Below are 24,501 nucleotides of genomic sequence, written 5' to 3'. Positions count from 1 at the left end.
CTGCCCCCCCCATGGGAATAATAAGAGACTCTGCCTCACAAAGTATTTGTAAATATCAAATGAGATGATCTGTGTAAAGTGATGCACAGACCTTATGGTCAGCTCCTGTTATTTTAGAGGGCTAGGCTTGAAGTCAGTAAGACCTGAGTTCAAATCCTGCCTCTGGTACATACTGACTAGGCCAGTCACTTAACTTTTCAGTACTGTCAGGCAACAGTTTAAAGAGGACCAGTTACAGACAGGTTGTGTGTCTGCCTGCCCGGTTTCAATACTGGGAGAGCAATGAAATCATAGGGCTGGATTGCAGATGCTGAAGAGCCCTTCTCTTGAAACAACTATGACCTAGAAATCTCCATTTCTGGGAAGCCTCCCTTACTCTCGGCACAGAATGGCAATGTCTCCAAAAAGGTCAGTCTTCTATTTTGGTTTCTTTTAAAGTATTTTTTTTTTAAAGAAATGTCAGAGCTAGTTCAGCTGAAGGTACCACGTGAATGGAAAAGACCCATTTCTACTTGGATTAGGTCAGGACCTTCATATCCACCCTTAAAATTTGATGAAGCATAAGGATGGTCACATCCTAGGAGCCCTGTCACTCAGCCCCTGTGCTGAATAATCACCCTGGGCCTTAGTTTCTTCACCTGTGAAATGAGGCTTCCCACTCTCCTTTGATCCTCCCCCACCCTCCATATCTAATCAGTTGCTAAATATTATGACAGCTAGGTGGCAAAGTGGAAAGAACGCCGGGTTTGGAGTCAGGAATTCCTGAGCTCACATTCGTCCTCAGATACTTACTAGCTGGGTTACCCTGGGCAAGTAATTTTACCTCTGCCTGCCTCAGTTTCCTTAACTGCAGCATGAGGGATAATCACAACATATACTTTCCCAGGGGTATCAAACCAGACCACTGTAAAGGGCTAGCATAGTGTTTAACACATAGTAGGTACTTAATAAATGCTTATTCCCTCCCCCTACCATCAACCTGTACTCCACCTATTGTCCACCTATACTCCAGCCTAGGTCAGGCCCTCATCACCTCTTGCCTAGACTATTACAATGGTTTCCTAATTGACCTTCATGCACTTGTCCCCTACAGTTGCCAAATTTATATGTGTGTATGTGTGTGTGTGTGCATGTGCATCTATATCTATATGTATATATGTATGTATACATATGCGTATATGCACATATACATGCACGTGCATGTATGTGTATGTACACATATGCACACATATGTACATGTTTTTTTTTTAAACTGAGTCTCTCTATCATTCCCAGACTGGAAGCAGAGTGGCTGTTCCATTTCCAGCCTGGGCAGATTGAGCTGTCCTTAGGCAGCCTGGTGGCCTCCCAAACCTAGGGGTTCACCGTATTGGAGCTAGACTTTGTGTGGGCACATAATAATAATAGGGAGCATTTATATATATAGCACCTACTATGTGCCAGGCACTGTGCTAAGCACTTTACAAATGGCTCATTCGGTCCTCGGATCTGAGCTCATGTGATCGGCCAGCCTCAGGCTCCCCAGCAACAGGGATGCTAGGCTCACACCACTGCACCAGGCCAAATGAAGATTCCTAAAGCTCAGGTCTGACCATATTACTCTCCTGCTCAACAAGGGTCATTGGCTCCCTGCTACCTCCTGGATGAAATCCAAATGCTTCTGTTTTTCATTTAAGTCCTTCACAATCTGACTCTAGCTTATTCTTGTTTATCCCTCTCACAGTCAGGCAGCAAGCATTTATGAAATACCTACTGTGTGCTGTGCTAAGTGCTGGGGTTATAAAAAGAAGCAAAAAGCGGTCCTTATTCTCAAGGAGTTCACAGTCTAATGGAACATAATTTATGTTCAAACCAAAGTGACTTACTTATACCTCATACACAACGTTTAATTTCCTGCCGCCATGTGTCTGCACAGGCCACTAGGTGGTGCAGTGGTTAAAGCACCAGGCCTGGAGCCAGGAAGACCTGAGTTCAACTCCAGCCTCAGCCTCTGACTAGCTGTGTGACCCTGAGCAAGTCACTTAACCCTCTTTGCCTCAGTTTCCTCATCTGTAAAATGAACTGGAGAAGGAAATGAAAAACCGCTCCAGTACCTTTGCCAAGAAAACCCCAAATTGTGTCAGGAAGAGTTAGTTGGACATGCTTGAACAACAACTGAATTGTGTCTGCCCAGGCTGCACCCCTGTCCTTCCCCCGTTCTCCCCCCCAAGCCTGAAATGTTTTCGCATCTCACCTCTTCCTCATGGAACCAGTCCATCCTTTTAAGTCTCAGCTCTGCTGCCACCTCTTACAATAGGCCTTTCCTCACTCTCCCTGTTGTTAGCACTTACACCCTGATTATCTTGCACTTACTCGACTCAGTGGTCATGTTCTGAATTCACATTCCCATCCCTCAGTGGAGTGAAATCTCTTTGAGAGCAGGGACCGTCTCATTTTTGAGCTCCAGCACAGGACCTGGTATACAGAAGGTGATTAATAAATGCTTATTGGCTTGCAATAGCTGAGCTCTGAAGTCCCTTCCTGTTCTAGGGCCAGGATCCCTTGGACCTCCCTGATTAGGAGGTCCAGATCTGCCAGAAGAGCTGGCAAGCCTTGGAGTTTGCCTGGGTTCTCAACGGGATCCCAGCCCCTTCAAAATGGCTGAGCCTGACACGTCTCCTTTGTTCCTTGCTGTCAGCACTTGGTTCCCTCTAACCTCCCTGCATTTCCCATCTCAAGCATAAAAAGATTTAGACCTGGCAGAGATTTTAGAGATCATATGATACCACCCCCCTGCCCTATTTTACAGATTAGGAAACTGAGGTGCAGCCAGGTCAGCTTCCTTGCCCATGATCACACAGGCCATAAATATCAGAGGTAGAATTTGAACCTGGGTCCTTGTTGGCTTCGGAGTTAATATTCTTTCCACGGCACAATACTGCCTCCAAGTCCTGGGTTCACTCTCAGCTCTGAATTTACTCTCTGTGTGCCCTTGAGCAGTCATTTCTCAGTCGGTCAAACAAACATTTATTAAGCACCTTTTATGTGCCAGGCACTCTGTTTGCCTCTCTGGGGCTCAGTTTCCCCTTCTGTAAGATGATAGAATTAGACTAGATGACCTCTCTAATCACTTCTAGTGCGATATGTAGAATCCTATGGGTTGTTTTTTTTTTTTTCATAAGAAGCTGGACAAAGGCCGTCAAAGTTCCTATAAAGTTCCTTGTACCCCATGTATAACATTTAATTTGTATTATCAGTATTACTCTTGGCCTCAAGAGTATCCCAAGAAGCTAATGTTGTCAGTCACAGTCTGCTATGAGAGAAATGATTATTAATAACCAATGATCTGGGGAAATGGGGTTTCTCCTTTCTTTTCTATTTTCAAGACCTCAGTCCCTGAAGGTCGAGCTAAACTTCTCTATCCGACCCAACCCTACAAGGAATCTCTAATCTCAGGTGAATTTCATTCAGTCAAACTTGGGTGGAGACATCTTTTTGTCTAGATCTGGGTTTCTTAAACTATGGGTCCCAGCCCCATATGGGTCTAGATAGTCTATGACTCTCTGGGTAGCCCAAGGCTGGGCGTGGTCTGAGTATGGAGATAGTTTCTCTCTCCAAGGGTGACATGATGTCACTCAGCACCTCCCCTCCCATTGTGTTAACCAGCCAGAGTTAATGGCCACTCCTCTTCCAAAAGAACACATAAGCTCTGAGTATGCCCCACCATGACTGTCTTTGGTCTAATAAAAACAACCAAATGATCATCATTTTATTAATAACCTGCTGACCTTACTAATAAAAGGATTAAATTACCCAGAAACCGTGTCTCTCTCGAACCTTTTTAGTCATCATGGTTAAAGAGCACAGGCTTGTTCCTTTCTCCCCTTAGGATGTAAGCTTCTGGAGGGTAAGGATTATTTCATTTTTGTCTTTGTGGCTGCACAGCCTAGTATTGAGTCTAGCACATGGGCACTTCATGGAATTTTAACCCTTTGGGGCATAAAATATACTAAGGGAAACCCTAGTTACTGGTCCTATAAGAGAGGAGAATCTTCAGGGTGTGGAATACTTCTAGGAGAAAGAGAGTAGAGAAGGATTTTTTTTTTCAATATTGGAAATTAATCTTATTTTATACCACCAAATCTTTGCGTGAACCGTGTCATTTTGATAATACAAATATCACTTGTACATTAGAGGAGAAATATCACAAGCAACAGATTTTTTTTCCCTTAAAGATCCCACAAAGCAATTTGAGAATAGTAATGATAGCTAACCTTTATTCCACATTTTAAGGTTTGCAAAGTGCTTTACACATGTTATTCCAGTTAGTTCTTACAAAAACCCCGGGAAGTAGATGCTATTATTATCTCTATTTTACAGATGAGGAAACTGAGGCAGAAGGTGGTGAAATGACTTGCCCAGGGTCACCCACCTAGTAAGTCTCTGAGGCTATGCTTGAACTCAGATTTCCCTGCCTCTAGGTCCAGTGCACAATGCGCTATGGCGCCACCTAGCCGGTCTTAAAAGTGCAAGGTGGGATGTAAACATTGCCTCTTCTTAGATCATCTGCTCTGACCAGGGCAAGCTCCTGTTCTAATGATGTCTGTGATTTGCCTCCAAGCGTGCAACTGTTTGGCAAACTTGCATCTTTCGCTTTGTTCAGAGAGGGAAGAGCAAGTCAGCTTTCTACAGCTGGCCCAGATAGTTCAGAGCAAAGTCAAATAGTAAAGATGGGTGTGGGGTTTGTTTTGGTTTTTTAGGAGCTAAAACTTTGATTTTCCTCTAGGATTGAAATGTTTTATGTACAAGTTGAGGTGGAGGAGAAGTTGTCAGCATATTTATAAGCAACAGAAGGCCTGTCTTTCTCCAAGAAGAATGTGCTGTCTGTTTCTGGTCCTGTGATGTGAAGTCAGTTTCCTTACGCATTAGAGGTTACTGATAATATTCCCACATCGTGCAATAAGACTAATAATAAATGCATTAAGAAGGCCAGCTATTTCTCATCATTCATTCAGAAAGTATTCAATATCCTCTGTATGCTCAGTACTATGTTAGGTATGAGGGGATGCAGAAGAAGTCATTGCCCAGGTCCTGAAGAACATACATTTGACTTGAAAAGAAAATGCAGATATAGGTGAGAAAACTGGAGACTGGCCAAGGTGTGTTATGTTAATAAGTGTGGTATTGACTCTAGTCAATAGACTATAAGAGTTGGAAGGCCCGTAGGGATCACCCTTAGCGCCCCGGGGGTTCTTAAACTTTTTTTTAGACTGCCTCTCTGGCGGTCAGTTTGGTGAAACCCCTCAGAATCATGTTTTTAAATGCATAAAATAAAATGCAGGGGATTAAAAAGGAAACGAATTATCTCAAAGTAAAGTTATCAAAATATTTTTTTAAAAGTTCATGCCTCCCAAGTTAAGAAGATCCCTGGCTATGACCCCCAGGTTATCTTTGATCCAGGTAGTCCAAATCTCTCATTTTACATATCAGGAAACTGAGGGAAAGTGACTGGACCAAGGTCAAATAGGGAGCAAATAGCACAGCTGAGATTTGAATCCAAATCCCAGGTTTCTTCCACCCTCTCTTAAGCATCCATGCAGCCCAGGCCTCCGCAAGCCTAAAAATCACAGGACCATCTCTAATGTGTAGCCCTTTTGTCCTTGACATGGGCTCCACCTCAGGATGGGGGCTATTTACTATGTCCAAGGAAGAAAAGAGGGAGGCTGGGAAAATAGGATAGGTGCTAGGAATCCAAGTTTGGTAACCACTCTTCCCAAATCAATTAAAATATAATATTTTAATATTTCTTATAAGCAAAAACTTTGAAATTATGCTGTCTTCACTTGCAATGGGGTTTCTGTGACACTAACCCCAAAGATACCTTTCAATGAAGCATTTTGGCACTTCATGCATTCATCTGCTTCATAAACATTTAGGAGTGAAGCAGAATGTACAGTGGTTAGACCACTGGCCTGAGAGCCAGAAGGACCTGAGTTCGAATTTTGCCACTGACACATACTGTCTGTGTGACCCTGGGCAAGTCCCTTGACTTCCTGGTCCTCTAGAAAACTCTCCAAAAAGACAGCAAGTTGCTGAGCAGGTATCAGTCTGCCTTTGTAGGAGTTTCCTCATCTGAGAGTTCACTATACCCATGAAAGCACAGGACTAATCCCCACCCCATCGCTATGAATATTTCTTGTTATTGTCATTCCAGTTACGGCCAACTCTTCGTGACCCCGAAAGAGTTTTGTTGGCAGAGATACTGGAGTGGTTTGCATTTCCTTCTCCAGCTCATTTTACAAATGAGGAAACTGAGGCAAACAAGGTGAAGTGACTAGCTCAGGGTCACACAACTAGTAAAGTGTCAGAGGCCAGATTTTTAAGTCTTCCTGACTTTAAGCTCGGTGCTCTATCCATGGCACCACCTAGCTGCAGGCTATTTGCAGAGCACTATGCCGGGTTTTAAGAAAAAACCAACAATAAATACATCATGGGCCCTGCCCTCATGGAGCTGATAGTTTAGTAGAGGGAATAAGACCGGGGTGGATAAATATAATACAAACTAGAACATGAAAAGAGAGTGTGAAGAGAATAAAGTGCTAACACCAGGTGAACAAGAAATCACATCCAGCTAGGAGTATGGAGGTTTCTTAGAGGGTGTCTCATTTGAAGTGGGACAGGTAGAGGGGAGCTGGGAGAAAGAGGGGGGAAAGGAGAGGCACTCCCTTTCTCTCTCTCTCCAAGTTAGTTTAATAATGAGTGAGGTCCACCTTCTGTCAAATCTCACTTTGTCAAAGTATTTAGGGCAGGTTCCTACTGCAAAGGCTTATGATAAGTTTGTACAATGCAATATCCAACTATTCATAAACTCTCTGCGGGAAGCATCTGAAAGAAGGAATTGTTCTCAGAACTGGATCGAAATCCGCACCTCTTCTGTGGCCTCCCCTCCCCTACCCCATCTCCAACACAGCCAATTTGTTCTTATTTTAAGGAAAGCACCACTAGGCAGAAAACAGGGCCAAACTGTATTTATTCCCAGGGAAGTCTAAGTCTTATGCTTTATGGGTAGAGAGGAGGTATTTTCAGATAGACTTTGGCATCGACCAACAAAGTGCTCTCTCAAACTGCTGAATCAACTGAGCACTGTCTGAGGAGTCGGCTAAGGCGTGTGTGTGTGTGTGTGTGTGTGTGTGCGCGTGTGTTTTCCAAGTTCATTGGCCTTCACTGCTTGAGCTTCAGTTCACTTAAATGCAGTATCTACAACAATCATTCATATATATGTATATATGTATGACATACACACATGCATATATACATGTGTATATATAAGTATGCTTCTATGATGTATATATATATATGAATATACACACGTATATGTATTTTGTTATTTTTGTTCAGTCATTTCAGTCATGTTTGACTTTCCATGACCCCATCTGGGGTTTTCTTGGCAGAGATACTGGGGCAGTTTGCCATTTCCTTCTCCAGCTCATTTGACAGATAAGGAAACTGAGGCAAACAGGGTTAGGTGACTTGCCCATGGTCACACAACTAGTAAGTGTCTGAAGCCGCATTTGAGCTCAGAAAGATGCGTCTTCCTGACTCTAGGCCTGGAGCTCTATCCATCATGCCAATCTAGCTGCCTATACATATACATACATTTATATACACGCATACATATACATACATACACATACATATATTCACATATACATATGGCATCCCCAAAGTCTAAGTGTAGTTTAAGGTTTAAATATGCACACACACACACACACATACACACACACATATATATACACACACACGTACACATACACAAACAGAAATACATAAACACATTGGGGTCATTGCATTTAGGCCTAAACGGGACCAAGGAAATCATCTCATTCTGCCTTTTCATTTACAGATGTAGAAACTCACGCCCAAAGAGAACTTGCCCAAAGTCATGTGCCTAATGATGGGCAGGGTTGTGACTCAGACTTGGTTTTTTTTGTTTTTCTTTTTGCTAATTTAGCCTTTTCCAACTTTAATCATTGCCATCCACTCGGTGTCTTACATGATAGCTAGTACTCATAACAGCTCTTTAAGCAAAGCAGTTTACAGGTGTTGTCTCACTTGAAGGGTATTACCATACCCATTTTACAGATGAGGAAACTGAAATCTGAAAAAGGTGAAGTGACTTGCCCCAGTCACAGAGCTTGTAAGCATCCAAGGTAGGATTTGAACTCCAGTCTTCCAGACTCCAAGTCCAGTGCTCTATCCACAGCACCAGCTAGCTGCCTGGCATCAGAATTTTTCATTTTCAAACCAATTTGGACAATTTTGAAGTCTTTTAGGCCTCTTGGATCATGTGCTACATTGTGCATTGGTGGTGACCATCGCTTAAAACCCATGTGTGCCTGGATCTATTCTCACATTACTTTTTTAAATTATATTTTTTCCCAATTGCATGTAAAAAAAATCTAACATTAATTTTTTTGAATTTTGAATTCCAAAATCTCTCCCTCACTCCCCTCCCTCCTCCATGAGGTGGTAAGCAATTTGATAAAGGTCATCCATGTTTAATCATGCAAAACATATTTCCATATTAGTCATGTTGTGAAGGAAAACACAGACTTCCCCCAAAACACACACACACACACACACACACACACACACACAAAATAAAATATGCTTTGATCTGCATTCAGACTCCTCCAGTTCTTTCTCTGGAGGTGGATTGCATTTTTCATCAACTTTCACATTACTTAATGCAAATATGTAAATCACGCAATAAGATCCCTGCCAAATTTTACAGCTCTCTTTAAGCCAGTGTAGTTGGCATAGTACAATGGCCTGCATGAATAGCACTGGCCAGGCACACACTTAATCTGGTGAATCAACTTGGGATTTCATATTTTCATTTCTTTGGACTGTGCCAATATCACGAGTGAGCACATTGTAGCTGAGAGCATTACTTAATTTTTTTTTTAATTCTCAGCTTAACAAATACACTAGATAAAATGAATATTTCAGTAGAATCTATTATATGTAAAACTTATTTTTCCTTCAAAGTATATAATAAATTGAACACGTAACTTTCAGAGATGTTCTACTTACCCATGTTTTCCTCTTGCCTTTCTTCTGTTTTCTTGTGTGCATTTAAAAATGCTTCAATAACCATCCCCCCACCTTTTTCCTTTTTTTGCACCCCTGTTGCTAAGCCTCCCTCTCTCTCCCATTTATTCTTTCACCATGGAGAGGAAAAAAAAAAGCCCTGCAAAACCATATCCTTGTAACAAGTAAACAGAGTCAAGCAAAATAAATTCCCACATTGGCTGAATCCAAAAATGTATTACATCTCATTTGGCACCTTAGGTCTATCAACTTCCTATCAGGAGATGGGTAGAAGAAGGCTGCATCACCTATCCTCACAAACGATCATGGGTGATTGCATCAATCAGGGTTCTTAAGTCTTTCAACATTGTCTATTTTTACAGTGTTGCTATGGTATAAGTTCTGGTTCTGCTCACTTCACTCTGCATCAGTTCATACAAGTCATCCAGGGTTTCTTTACATCTGTCCTTTCATCATTTCTTGTAGTGCAGTAATTTTCCATTATATTCTTGATGGGCACCCATCCCCTTCATTTCTATTTGTTTGCCACAACAAAAAGAACTGCTCTAAATATTTTTGTATGCATGGGTCTTCTTCTTCTTTTCTTCTTCTCCTCCTCTTCCTCTCCCTCTCCCTCCTCCTCCTCTTTCTCCTTCTTCTTCATCTGTTTATCGATTTGGGGTACAGGCTTCATAGTGGCATTGCCAGGTCAAAGGGTGTACACCCTCTAGTGACTTCTAGGGCACAGTTCTAGTGCTTTCCAGAACAACTAGACTTCACAGCCACGCCAAACATTGCATCAACATACCTGTTTTCCCACAACCCCTCGAACCATTGTCATTTTCCCTTTGTGTTACCTTTACCAATCTGGTGGATGTGAGGTATAACTTTAGAGTTACTTTAATTTTCACTTCTCTAATTACAAGTGATTTAGAACATTTTTTAATATGGCCCTAGAGTGTATGGATTTCTTCCTTTGAGAGAAACATCATTTCTAATGTAGGGTCCTAATATCCAGTCCGCATCTCAAGGCCATCTACTAGTCCTAATGTTTTAATCACTGGAGTCAATGGCAATAGCCTTCAATTTGGTCTTCTGATTTCATCTCTCCTCACCCCAATCCATCATGCATACAGTCATGGCCATGTCTAATCATCTTGCTCTCCTCCTCAATAAACTCCATTGCTCCCTATTACCTCTAGGATTAAATATAATCCCTCTGTTATCTAAAGCTCTTCACAACCTAGCCCAATTCTTTTTTTTTTCCAATTCTTACCCTGCCAGTTTTCTTTTTTTTAATTTAATTTTTTTTTAGGCAATTGGGGTTAAATGACTTGCCCAGGGTCACACAGCTAGTAAGTGTCAAATGTTTGGTCTGAGGCCAGATTTGAGCTCAGGTCCTCCTGACTTCAGGGCTGGTGCTCTATCCACTGTGCTACCTAGCTGCCCCCACCCTTCTAGTTTTCTTGCACACGACTCTGCAGTTTTAGATTTAGGATCCTTGGATATACTTTGCAAACCAACCATACCAGCCTGCTTACAGTTCTGCTCACAAATAAACACTCTCCATCTCCCATCTCTGGGCCTTTGTACTGGCAGTCCCCTATGCCTGGAATGCCCTTCCTCCTCACCTCTGCTTTTTAGAATCCCTGTTTTCAAGACTCAACTCCAGTGCCACCCTTTATATAAAACATTTGATGACTTCCTTCCACTTCCCTCAACTGCTAGAGTACTCCTTTAAAACTATCTTGTATCATTTTGAATACATTATATATAAATTTATATATATATATATATGTTGTCTCCTCTGTTAGAATGTCAGTTTATCTTTATATACCCATCATTTAGCACAGTGCTTGGTATGTGAAGTGCTTAAGAAATGGCTGTTTGTTGATATAATTTGGACCTGAAAGGGGCCTTAAACGTTGTCTAATCCACCCATTTAACAGATGAGAAAACTGAGGCTCAGAGAGATCACATGGTTTACCAGAGGAAAGCAAGTTAAGGCTGGCACTTATTTGTTTCCTTCCATATCTTAGAAAATATCAAAGAACAGCTATACCAAGTACTTTCTGTTGGTTTTTTTTATTTATAAAAATGATTCATTCCTGCCAAGTCTAGCCTTAGCTGTATTTACCACCATCTAGTACTGACCCAGATAGCTGGAAATTGAGGTCTCTGCCCAGTGTCTGAAGAGGTCTTCCTGCAGTTTTGGGAGTGTGGTGGGGGTGTCTGATGTTGCTGTTTCTACTTCATTCCTGGAATTTCTGGGTGGTTTGGATGAACAGCTCTAAGAGCTGTCCTTGGCCTCACTTGCACCCTCTCAAATTTCTGGTTCTTGTCTGGGCATTGATTACCCTGGAGAAGAGAAAGAGTAGGGGAATCCCCTGCTCTCTGGGCACCGCCACTGCCGGTGGCATTCCTAAGGAAAATTCAGTAGGAAAAATAAATGGAAATCTCAGATGAAACCCACAGCATCTTTGAGAGAAGACTTTGTAATTGGAGATGTCTGGAATCTGGAATCAGGAAGGTCTGGTTCAAATGTCACTTCCCAAATTTATTGGCGGCGTAATCATAGATAAGTCACATGACCTCTGAGTCTGTTTCCTTGTTTGTAATCTAATGGGCTGGGAGGCACCTTGCAAACAATTATGTACAAACAAGTCATAAACAGGATAAATCCGAAATAATCTCAGAGGCAAGGCAATGACATTAAATATAAGTATTATTAGTCTCCATTTTAAACACAAGGAAACTGAGGCAAGGCAAAAGGGAAATGACACAAGAAATCTTAAAGTTAAGATTGCATCCCAAGTCTGACTCAAGTACAGAACTCTTTCTATATGTCTCTACTTCTCTGTCACTTGCTTTCATTTGATAAGTCTTACTGGATCCCTCTCTTATCTTGTTGAATTGGATTACCCAGCACAGTGCTAGGTATTGTGGGAGATTCAGAAGACTTGGCCTTAAGGACCTTACAGTCTAGTTGGGACAGCACATCATTAGCAAAAATAATAAAAGGTTATATTATAACTAAAGGTTATATCGTGTAGTACAGACTGTAAGTGCTACAAGAGTTGAGAGGAGAAAATCCAAATAAAAAAACAAACCACGCCAGCCTCATAAACCTTCTGGGTTTTGAAGGAAGTCTCCACTAGACAGATGGAGCCTTCAGGCTGCAGTAAAAGCCCACATCATTAAATTAAAGTTGGTATTCTTTCCTTTAACCCTGAGAGTAATCCTTCTGGCAGGTTCTCCTAAACACAAAGAAAATATATTGCAGACAAGATGAGACGACTCATTCCCATCCTCATATTATGTTCCCTTGGTCTCCTGCGTAAGAATTCAAGTAGGTGACGTCATTCCCGGGTAATGTATCTGTGTCCGGAGAACACTCTAGTGCGTCATCCCTGCCAGGGAAACTTGAAAGCTTTGGTTATTGTCATGGCATTTCACTTCAAGTTTAAATCTGGGGTATAAGCCCAGCCTTTGCCATCTGTTGGCAGGCTCGCCAGTCATTGGAGTCTTGCTTTTAACCTCTGCCCCCAAATGCTTTGTAAAGTTTTGCAAAGTCATGTACTGTGCTTGCCTGCTTATGTAATATCTTAGAGTAATCATTTTGTTCCCCTCAGACAGTTGCTTTAACAAATATTTCATAGTTTTTTTCCTTGTGATGTTTTAATTTCCCCTGAGCTCCACACCCTCCCCTACCCCCATCCCCTATTCCCCCACCATTTGATTTCCAACAGCTTGTGTCAGAAGGAATAGAACTAAGGTGATGGCTTCTAGCTGTAATTCACACCAGAGGGATGTGATGATTAAGAGATGCAGATGTGGAGGGTAGGAGGCATAAAGTGAAAGGTTGGAGGATTATGACTCTTTCCTCCTGACTGCCAAAAACACAGTGTGGGAGATGAGCAAAGAACTATCCTTGATATCACATAGGCTGACAAAATTTCAGTGGTTGTGGGGGTTATGGGGAGAAGGTTGCATAGCATCTACATTCAGAATTCAAATCTGAAAACAGTCGTCTCTGAGCTATTAGCCAACCACCAGATGGAATGAAACAGTGGCCAACTCTCATGATTTGTGAACGTGTAGGTGAAATGTCATCTTAATGTTGAAGCTATTGAATCTCTGGGCCTGAGGTGACTCACATTCCCTGTGACCTGGTTATTCTATCTGACCAAAAAGGAAAATTCTATCCACCACGTGTCCTCTAATGGACAAGAAAAAGATATCAAAGAAGAATGTTGACACAAAAAATGGATCATCTTGACTTTGGAAATCCTACCTTCTGTCGACATCCTGATAAGTTGTGGTAGATATTGGTCATTTTCAAGACTGCTCCCCCACAATGGCTGCTGACCACTGTTCAATGCTTAATATCTGGCACGTAGTAAGCCCTTTAAAAATGCTTGCTGACTGGTTGTCTTGGTGTTAGAATGTTCACTGGTTCTTAAGGTCAAACCACTGGCTGCATTGCACAGAGATGAAAGAGAGAGAAAGGGCAGCTATATGCTTGACTTTGAAAAGTCTCAGATTCTGTGCAAAAGGTCGATAGAAATGTCCTGGTTGCAACTTCTGACTGACTCTGTTAGCAGTGGACTATCCATAGGTATATAATCTGAAGTGGCCTGAAAGAATTGATCATTCTGATTGCCAAAGGGGTCTTGGCCACTTATAAACCTATGGCACTCTCCCACCTATTACATTCATTTGAACTATCTTGTGAATAGTTTATCATTTTTCTCAGAAGACATAATGTTGCAATGGAAAGAACATTGGGTTTTAAGTCATATCTCATCTCTTTCACTTACTACCTGCAAAGCCTTGAGCAAATAATTAGACCTCTCTGGGTCCTAGATTCTTCCTTTTAACTCTAAATCTATGATACTGCCTTGGCACAAAACATTTTTAGAACTCTTATTTTGGAATTGCTTCCAGGTCTGATGGCACATTCCTCCAAAGAGCCTCAGAGGTGTCCACTTGGCATCTTTGAGTTTCGGAAATGACTACGAAAATTTCAGAGACATATAAAGTGGAGACCAAGCTAGGTGACAATCCTTTGGTTTAAAATGAAATGTGAAAAAAAAAAGAAAAAAAAAGAAAATGAAATGTGACTGTAATATAATGAGACTGATTTAAAAAAAATTAACCATCTCTGAAAGATCATAGATTTAGACTGGAGGGGACCTTTGAGATCTATATAGTCCAATCTCACCTCAAAGATTGGAAAACTGAGGTCCAGATGTGCTGTTACTTGCCCAGATTCACCTAGGTAATAAGTGGGCAGAGACAGGACTCAAAGCAAGGTCTGACTCCAACCTCAACTATTACCCAGGCAGTTTCACTTGCCCCCCTTCTCAATCCCTCAATATATGATTCCTTGGGAGAGGAGAAAACTTGTGGTTATATGTACTCTAGTTTTTAAGTCTTATTGCTGTTGTGTGTCATTTGTTCTCAACAAGGACCATGACATCAGGAAGATGATGCCAAGACTTGTAAGTGAATTGAATCTAAGTGAAGGAGGGTTGGTTACATCTCACAGCTTGTTCCCCCCCCACACCCAAAGCTATTAGTATAGTTAGTAACTATTAAAAATCATAGCATACCAGCTCCCACCAACCATAGGATACATTAATTCAAAGCAAGAAGCATTTAATTAGATAACAAGTTAAATAACAAGGGAAATCCTATTTATACATAAAGGAATATATTTTCCTACAAATTTCCATGCCACCAGTGCAAGAAGGAACACGTGTAGGGAATATGTGTTGACCGGGGAACACACGTAGGAGAGTCCACCTGGATAGGAAGCATGTGTAAGTCAGATATTTCTAGTGTCGAGTCCCAGCTGGAGACTCATTCTGCCTTTGATATGGCTGATTGCTGCTCTTTTTCTGATGTTCTGCAAGCTGCTGGTGTTCCCTATTTCCTTTTTCTGCAATCAGGTAGTCCTCAGCAGCTCTGTTCTCAATTTTTATCTGCTGGTTTTCCTCTAAGACTGCAGCAACAAAGAAGCTGATTCTCTACAGGGTGATGGCTCAATTTTTAATTTAGCCTATAGCCTCAGGGGTTATTTTGGCTCTTGTATGAGTCAGATACACAGCTGCACTCAGCCAACCATCAAATGTACTAGGCTTAGATTAATCTTGACTTCTGAACTTCTTTGCTTCTGCTTCAACTACTTCACCTTGAACTCATTTTGTAATTAGAATTGTGGCAAATACCTTTGTTTCATTATACTTTTTAGTAGTGTAGGTCCATGTAAATCATACCAAGGGCTTCACTTAGCAAGATTAAGAGGGAGGGGGTAAGGTAGAATACATGGCCTTTATCCTGCCTTGCTACCCACCAAAATCACTGTCCCTTCTACATATAAATCACAAATTCACTTGGAGTTTTAATCCTTAACCTTTACTTAAATGCCAATAAAAAATCTCTACTTTGTATGTCATGGTTTTTTTTTTAAACATTTATACTTTGCAGTAGAGTAACTAACTCAAAAGAAGAGTCTAGGAATATTCTGGAGAAATGTTGCCAGATTAATTGGGATTCCAAAGGAATACTGGAAAGAATGGCACATCTTTCCCATCATTCCCAGAAATATTACATCAAAAAGCAGTACTTCTGGGAAGGTTGTCCAAATGTAGTGCCAAACACACTGCGTTTGGATTATGTTTATTTATATCTGTCACAGTTACAACTTCGGGGATTTGGACATTTCTCTCATTGACCCTGGTCTCCCCACAACCCTGTCCTGGAGAGTTCCCATGGCTCAGTTTTCTTCCTTAACTATGTCAGCATGACTTTGTTCTCCTCTGAGCTACACTTGTTATCTGGTATGCCCCACTTCATCCTATCTTACAATATTCTCTGCTTGTTATTCCTTTGGGTTATAGACCCAGTTTGAAGTATAATGTCAGAGTTGAAGGGAACCTCAAAGAAAATCTAGTCTAGGACTTCTTCAATGGGTCAATGGGTAGATTTCAGGGAGTTCATGAGTGTGGATGGGGGAGGGAGAATTATGCCTGTATTTCAATATAACTGGTTTCCTTTGTCATCCTATGTATTGTATTTTGTGCATCTAAAACATTATTTGGAGAAGGATCCATAGACTTCACCAGACTGCCAAAGGGGTATATGACACTCAAAAAAGTTAAGAACCCCTGATCTAGTCCCAACTCCTCATTTTATATGGGAGGAAACTGAGGTTTATATAGGGGGGGCAGTGACTTGCCCAAGATCAAATACTGGGCCAATAGCAGAGCCGAGATTTGGACCCAGGGCTTCTTTGTTCCAAGTTCATTTTTTCCCCTCTTTATTCCACACTTATTCTATTCTTTGCCTTTTGTATCCTTGTCTAGTTCCAATCTTCTCCATTTCAGGTACTTTGATTCTTTTTTTTTTTTTTTGAGGCAGTTGGAGTTAAGTGACTTGCCCAGGGTCACACAGCTTCTTTGATTCATTCTAAAAACATTACTAAACTCCATTCTATACAGAACAATGTACTTGGTACTAGGCGAGATACAAAATTATGTAAGACATGGTCTCTGTCCTTAGAGATATTACAATTTAAAAGGAGATAAGACTTGTAGGGGGGATGGTCTTTGTCTAACTGCTAGCCCAGAAGGCTGAGAATGTAATCAAAAGGGTTAACAAAGTATTAAACTAATTGTAAAGAGAGCCTATGTGCTGATTCTTTTGGAATATGTAAACTCAGCTGTACTGAACCAAGCACCAAAAATCCTAGGCTTAGATTAATCTTGACTTCCGAACTTCTTCGCTTCTGCCTCAACTACTACACCTCAAACTCATTCTCTAATGGAAGTAAATGGACCAATATCATTGAACAAACAGGGCTTTAAATAAATAGTTAAGCCATAGGGACAGTTGAGTTCTAAGGGAACCTAGCCTTGTGCTCTGTGATGGAGAGCCTTGCAGGGAGTGGAAAGGAGAGGCTTTCTATCTCCATCCCTCCTTGGTCACGAAGTCTTGATTATGATGTCTTGCCCAGAGGGAGATACCCCATCCAGCAACTTGAGTTCATAAGTTTGAGCCTCCAGTATAGGAGGAACCTGGCTCCAAAGGAATCCCTCTTGAGAGGAGTGTGGAAAAGGGAATTTATTTTTCTCTTCCCATGCAACCTGGCCATGTTGCTTTGAAATAGAGTGACCTTGACTTGCAGGAGTCACCCTGTCTAGTGTGGAGCAGAGACGCATGTTCGACATGTACAGTGAAAGTCACTCAAGGGAAGAAACAGCTTCAAGAAAGCAGGCTCCTGGCAGTAGAGAAGAGAGCTGACTATGAAAAAGAGGAGAGCCTGGGGACCCAGCCAAGCAACACATTCAGGAAAGATGCTCCAAGAGGAGGGTCTATGTACGAAGACTCTATGAAAGAAGGAAGGACCTTCAGGCCTTGCAGTGTCACTTGTTATGATTTGCTTCAGCCGTGGGGTGTTTTCCTACATCTATGCCTCACTGCCACTGTTTATGCCCGTTCTGGTCTTCCCACTGATGCCCTATGCATGTGGGAGACTATGCCTCTGGCTTCTTGAGGGGGAGGAGTATTTTATGCCATCTGAGCAAATGCCTTTGCTAAGAGCTAATTGAGAGTACTGGCTGATTGTTCATGGAAAATTCATTGGTGAACTTCAAGGTAGTAGCCACTCTCTGGGTACTTTACCAGCAAAAGTGAGTATAGATTGAGAGAGGAGTGCAAAAGGGGGTACTTCACATGGACATGTTTAATTATGTAAGTACATCCATTCGATTCAGTCCTGCCTGATGCTTCGTGACCCTGTTTGGGGTTTTCTTGGCCGAGATACTGGAGTGGTTTGCCATTTCCTTCTCTAGGTCATTTCACGGAAGATGAAACTGAAGCAAACAGAGTTAAGTGACTTGCCCAGCGTCACACAGCTAGTAAGTATGTGAGGCTGGATTTGAATTCTGAATTCGGGTCTTCCTTACTGCAGGCCTTCACTCTATCCACTGTGCCACCTAGCTGCCCAAAGTACAATTAGAGAGACATAAAACAAGCCAACCAGAGACATTATTTCTAAATTAGTCAAAGCTTAAGTCAATTGGAGGTAGAGACTGGGTTGAGTATCCAGGGTATTGTGAGATAGAATAAAGTTTGAGAACTCATCTGTAGCTATCTTAATATACTGATAATGTTATTAAACAAAAGAAACAGACTTAAGGGAATGACGACTGATTTTTCAGTACATTTCAGGCTCTGCCTCGACTGTGGACCCTTTCAAAGCTACCCAAGTTCAAAACGCACCGATGCTGAATGCTTTACACAGATCCATCTAGGTTCTTGTCCAGTTGTCTATGGGACAAGACTCACTGGGATATCTCTCTTTATTTACCTATTTGTCTTCCTGTAGAGTTCTAATTCACCAAAATGACTCCTATCGTAAATGGGCTAGAACACAGAGGGGTTCTTAACCTGGGATTCATGAACTTCAGCTTGTTTAGTTTTTACTACTTTGATAATTACATTTCAATTTAGTTGGCTTCCTTTGTAATCCTATATATTTAATTTTTTAAAATTTATTTTGGCGAGGCAATTGGGGTTAAGTGACTTGCCCAGAGTCACACAGCTATATTTTATTTCTTTAAAAACATTATTCTGAGAAGGGATTCATAGGCTTCAGAGTTGGCACCAGAGTGTCAGGTCGAATATACAAAAAAAAAAAAAAAAGGTTAAGAACACCTGGCCTGGAGCCTTAGTTTGTGGAGGAACCCAGTGGTGTGTTTTTCCCTCAGGTGAAATCATATTAGTCATATCCTTGGGCAAATTTCCTTCAGAAACTTTGTGGCATAGTTGCTTCTGAGATGATTGATTGAATTTACCCTGCTTACCCGGGATGACCTCCTTCCAAACTAGAAAATATGAGGTCAAGAGAATGTGAGACAAAGGAATTATTAGAGTTTTTGCCCTGGCTTCTATTTGGAACCTAAGCAGTCTTGCCTCACCAGGAGTCCTTTCCGGGACAGCAGACACTGGCTCTGGATTAAGGCTAACTCATGTTCCTCATTGCTTTTTCTTCTTTATGTTTAATTCCAGGTCTATTAAGAACACTAATCGCCCTCCAGAAGACGGCTGCTGGAAGTATTGCCTCAATACAGGCACACAGGATCATTCTGATTTCTGCTATAAAGTTAAACCATGAGTTCCACCCTGTCTTGTTTTGTCCCCTTGGGATTAGCGTTTTTAATATGTCAAACACAGGGTTTTTTCCTGCCCAATGCCACTCATTTGGAGAAGCTTCTGAGCAAATACCAGAATGACCAGCCTCATTCCAGAGGCAAGAGAGCCATCCCCAGGGCAGACAGGGAGGAGATATTAATGCTTCACAACAAACTGAGAGGTCAGGTTTACCCATCAGCCTCAAACATGGAATATATGGTAAGTGTCTGTTGCAGCCAAGGAGGAGGGGCTGGGGGAGAGGGCCCTGCTTCTTTCTTTCCTTTCCAGCTCTTCTGCAGATGTTTTTCTTTAAAGCTGACCAATGATCTCAATGTCGATTTATGACCTTCCCCACCCCCTACCCCCAGCATCCTTTACCCTTCTAAGCATCTGACACTATTGACTGACTATCCTTCTCCTGGAAATCTCTCCTCTCTTCCCCTCAGTGACACTGAAGTCTCCTCTTTCTTCTGGTGCCTCCTTGATTCTTTTTCTTCTTTTAATCATATTTTCATGATATATTTTGCTTTTATGTTACTTTCACCTCTGCATATGAAAATTATAATGACTCTTGTTTGTGAGCTTTCTTTTTTCCCCTCTTATCCTTTCTGGCTAATTCCCCAGTCTTAGCACTGGAAGGAAACTTAGAAAACATTAAGTCCAATCTCTTTATTTTACTGATGAGGAAACTGAGGCACAGAGAATGAAGATGGTATTACTACCTCCCTCCCTCTCTCCCTGTAATTCTGGGCTTCTCATCATAGTTTCCAATTGCTGTCCTCTTTCCTCTTTAACCACCCTCAGAATGGATCTGGAGAGTGGAGAAAATTAGAGTCAGAGGACAAGTGGATTGGTGGTCCCATCCAAGTCTCATTTGCTCTTTTTTATTAAATTTTTTCCTTTCTTTTTGGCCCTGAGATTTCTGACAGTGTATGGTAGGTTCTACTGAAATATGCCTTAGGAAAACTTGCTTCATAAAGAGGAAAGGGAAAAACAGGAAAGTAAAGACAGAGTGAATGTTGTCTTGAGTTCCGTGTCTGGTCTTCTTAAGCATTAGTCATTCCGGCCTCTTCAGCTAGAAGCAAGGAGCCTTAGAATCTTTAGTTCACACCATGATAATGGGCAGTGGTCTGGGGAAGAAAGAATGATCCTGGATAGCTTCTGAGTGAGGAAATAGAAGGTCCCACAAGAAAGATGTTTTCATTGGCAGGAGGATTTAACCCCGCCCCAACGCTACAGTGTTCTCTGGATGGCTTAATGAGAACAGTTGCTGGTTTTTTCTTTCCCTTTTCTAGTGGTTTTTCCTTTCCCTTTTCTAGTGGTTTTTCCTGGAGGATTTAGGGCACTGAAGAGAAGCTTAAATACCACAGAGAAAGAAGTTTGCTATAAATTAGTGCCACTTGCAAAGGCCATAATCGGTTTTTTGTGTCTCTCTATTTACTTAATGTCCTCTGGATTATATTTTAATGCCATGCCTGGAACTTAAATCCTCTGTTTCAATTGACAAAACTTTGCTTTGGTCTAATGAAGCCTTCTATTGTTAAGAGGTCCCGAGACGGTCCAGAGCAGCCTTAGCACCCTGTCCTAATGGTATGGGCAGAAAACTCAGGGAATCATGGGATATAGAGCTGGAAAGAACATTAGAGGTCATCTCCTTCCCACTTTTGACAGCTGAGGAAATTGAGGTCCAGAGGAATCACTTGACTTGCCCACAGTCATACAAGTAGTGACAGAGCTGGGATTCTGACTTCAAATTTAGTACCTTTAGAGAGCACACAGTCTAATCCCTTAGTTTTACAGATGAGGAAACTGAAGCCTAGAGAGGGAGAGGGTCCCCAAAGACAAAGGGGTAGTAAGGAAGAAAACTGGAATTTGAATCAGGCCCTCTGACTCTAATTCAGGGCTCCTTCACTGTACTACACAGTCTCCAGGGCTTTGTTTCTGCAGATAAAGACAGAAGAAAAAGTGACATCCAGAAACCCTGCTGCTGATTTGTGAAGTATTTAAGCCTTGGCCAACTGTTTCTTCTTTCCCTCCCCCCTTATCTCCATCACTTGACTCCCCTGGCTTCCTTCAGGTCCCAGCAGAAATCCTGCTTCTGCAAGAAGCTGCCTTTAACAGTCCTCCTTGATCTTTCCCTTATGCTTACCTGCAATTCATCCTGTTTGCACAAGTTGTGATTCATGTATCATCTCTCCCCGCCATCACCCCCTGTAGACTGCGGGGTCCTGGAGAGCACCGATTGACTTTGCCTTTTTTTGTATCTCCAGCACAGTGCTTGGTGCATAGGAGGTGCCTAATAAATGCTTATTGACTTGACTTAGAAAGGAATTTTGGACACAATCATAGATTAAAGGAGAAGCATCATCTGGCCCAATTCCTTTATCTTACAGATTAAGAAGTCCAAACCTAGAAAGGGCGGGCACATGGTCAGGGTTAAGGTAGAGGAACATTCCAGGGATGATCTGATTCATTTAGTGGATTTAATATGTTGAATTTATTTTTATTTATTTATTTATTTTGGCTAGGCAATGGGGTTAAGTGACTTGCCCAGGGTCACACAGCTAGTAAGTGTTATGTGTCTGAGGTCGGATTTGAACTCAGGTCACCTACCTGCCCCAATATGTTGGATTTAAATGGCCACCATCAAAGCTACTTGAGGTAAAGTTAGATTTGTAAAAAGCATAGTCATTCCACAAACTGTCCTCAGGTTGTACACTCATTCATTCAGCAAATATGTATCGAGCCCTTTGTTCTGGGTCCTATGCTGGGTGTGTGTAGGATAAGAAGTCATATGACTGACCCAGACAGAGTCCCTGCTCTTGGAGGCTTATGATCAAGGTGACGGTGACAGAAGTCGAGCCTTAAAAGCTTAAAACAGACAGGACTGGAAGTGAGCTCACAGAGTGGTATGTCATAAGTACAGGGTGACAGGGACATTGATCTGGGACTTGACATTTGTCAGCACAACCAATCCTTCTCTGGCTAGAAACAAGAGAGTTTAATACCTGGTAAGTAAGATCAGATTAGGCTAGGGATAGGAGAGAAAGAAACAAGCATTTATTAAGCACCCACTATGTGCCAGGCATTGTGCTAAGTGCTTTTCAGATATCTCCTTTGATCCTCACAACAACACTGGGAGGTAGATGTTATTATTATTCCTATTTTACAGTTGAGGAAACTGAGGCATTGGGAGATTTGCTCAAAGACAAATAAATATTTGAGGTCAGTCTTGAACCTAGGTGTTCCTGACTTCAGACCCAGAGCTCTATCCATTATATCACCTAGCTGGGTGACCCAGGGACTAGACTTGTGATTGATGTAGAGAATTCCTTCTGTCTATGCAGGTCAACTTCTTACTTGCAACATAATGTCCTTGAGAGTTGCCTAGAGCATTGCAAAGTTAAGTGACTCGTCCAGGGTCACACAGCCAGCATCTGAAATTCCCAAGTTAAGATTTTGGTTAGGCTAGTGCACTTGGGAAGATGCTCTGATCAGAAGGTTGGCATAGTTGGGTTAAGTTCTCTGGAGAAGGTGAGAATTAAGCTAGGCAGGGAGGAAGGGGGGAAGGTAATAGTTCAGGAATCTCTTTAATTTGCTTGTGTGAAAGTAATGGGTTTGCCACACTGCTGTTCAGGATTAACGGAGAAGGAATCCCATGGTTCCCTTTTGACAAGGTTTTGTTATAGACCAGATGTCTCCTTCTTCTTGGGAATTCTCAAATGAGAAGGCTGCCAAGACCAAAAATACCCTTCAAGTCCCTTCACTTCCTTCTCCTTTATTAGGTTATTTCTTTAGTTTTTTTTTTCTTCTCCCTCTGAGGAACAGTAGTGAAGGTTATGGACTGGGGCCAAAAACCAGCAAAGTCCACTTTGATAATGAGCTGGAGTAAAAAAAAAAATAAACAGCAGTTTCTGAGAAGCCTTAGGGTTGGCTCAACCAGATGAGATCGAACCAAGACTCCACCCTGCCCTTGGTGTTTTAAAAGGGATTTCCATTTTTGCACAAGTCTCTGCTCCATGAGTGGACTGGAGGTTAATGGCTTCCTTGACCCTACTGGAGGAAGATTTCAATCCCTTTGGGAAGCATATTTAATAGATATACGGGTGGTATATTTTGCTAGACTGGAAGCAGATTCGTATAAGGTGAAACCCTGCCTGCCTACATGTTAGAAGAATGATGACTGACATTGATAGTGACCTAAGGTTTGCAAGGCATATTACAGATATTACCTCATTTGATTCTCACAATAGACCTGGGAATTGAGGACAACAGGTATTACTATCTTCATTTTGCAGTTAAGGAAACCGAGACTTGCCCATGGTCATTCAGCTCATTAACAGTTGAACCTAATCCTTGCCTGACTCCCAGTACCCTAAACTGTGATGCCTCTCTTATTACTGGGTCTTCATTGGACCTGGAACTACTGCCTTTGGTATGTTTCAAAATGATTGGAAATTGACTAATGAGTGAATAAAAGGGAATAAGGGAAGAAAGAATAGTGGCGGATGAGTGAAATAGTGAAAAGATGAGACTGATTGTAACTGTGCATCTGTAAAATAAGATGCAGTATGGGATAGTAGAGAGGGCAACTGAATCAGGAGATGGGAGACCTGGGGTCAAGCCCACTATTGTTACTCACTAGCATGTGACCTTGGGTAAGCCCCTACCCCTCCTCACCCTGCAAAACCGGAGAGGAGATGTTAGGAAGCTAGAGTTTTGGAGCTGGGAGGGACCTTAGAGATTCAACCCCTTCATTTTATAGATGACAGACTTGAAGTCCATCAAGGAAAAATATCTTACCCAATATCACATAGGCAATAAGTGCAAAGCTGGGATTCAAACCCAGGTTTCTTGGCTTCAGAGGCACCAAGGATCCTGTTCATCCCATCAGGTGATGTCTAAGGACCTTGCCAGCCCTGACAGTCTGAGAGTCCAAGAGAAGGAATTTCAGCCTCAAGGACTGTGTAGAGTCAGGCAGGGAAGGGACCTTGGGACAGGAAGGGAAGGGAAGAGATGTGATCCATCTAAGTCCTTGAGTGCTCATAACTTGGTTGGGAGATGCCTGAAAAAGCAGAAGAGAATGAGCCTCTGTTTATACCCATTACTAGTGACTTGGAAGTCACAAAGCTAAACCTGAGAGATATTGATTTCTTACATGAAGCATCTCTAACAGCACTTCCTCCAACTGTACTAGGAATGCTATACCCTGGGCTCTCACAACTGTCC

General features: G+C 41.9%; 1 protein-coding gene across 1 annotated transcript in view; it reads left to right on the top strand.

Annotated features, from left to right (window-relative positions):
• CRISPLD2 (cysteine rich secretory protein LCCL domain containing 2) overlaps window positions 1–24,501 on the top strand; it is a 79,816-nt gene that overhangs the window by 3,594 nt on the left and 51,721 nt on the right. Inside the window, exon 2 of the mRNA XM_027847213.1 lies at window positions 19,150–19,491. Coding sequence (XP_027703014.1) covers window positions 19,252–19,491 — 240 coding nt within the window. The 5' untranslated portion in view covers window positions 19,150–19,251. The remainder of the gene's footprint in view (window positions 1–19,149; window positions 19,492–24,501) is intronic.

Source organism: Vombatus ursinus, unplaced genomic scaffold (assembly GCF_900497805.2).
Source record: "Vombatus ursinus unplaced genomic scaffold, bare-nosed wombat genome assembly UNPS02005286.1, whole genome shotgun sequence".
In the NCBI taxonomy this organism is placed as follows: domain Eukaryota; kingdom Metazoa; phylum Chordata; class Mammalia; order Diprotodontia; family Vombatidae; genus Vombatus; species Vombatus ursinus.
This window is presented reverse-complemented; position numbering and strand designations above follow the sequence as displayed.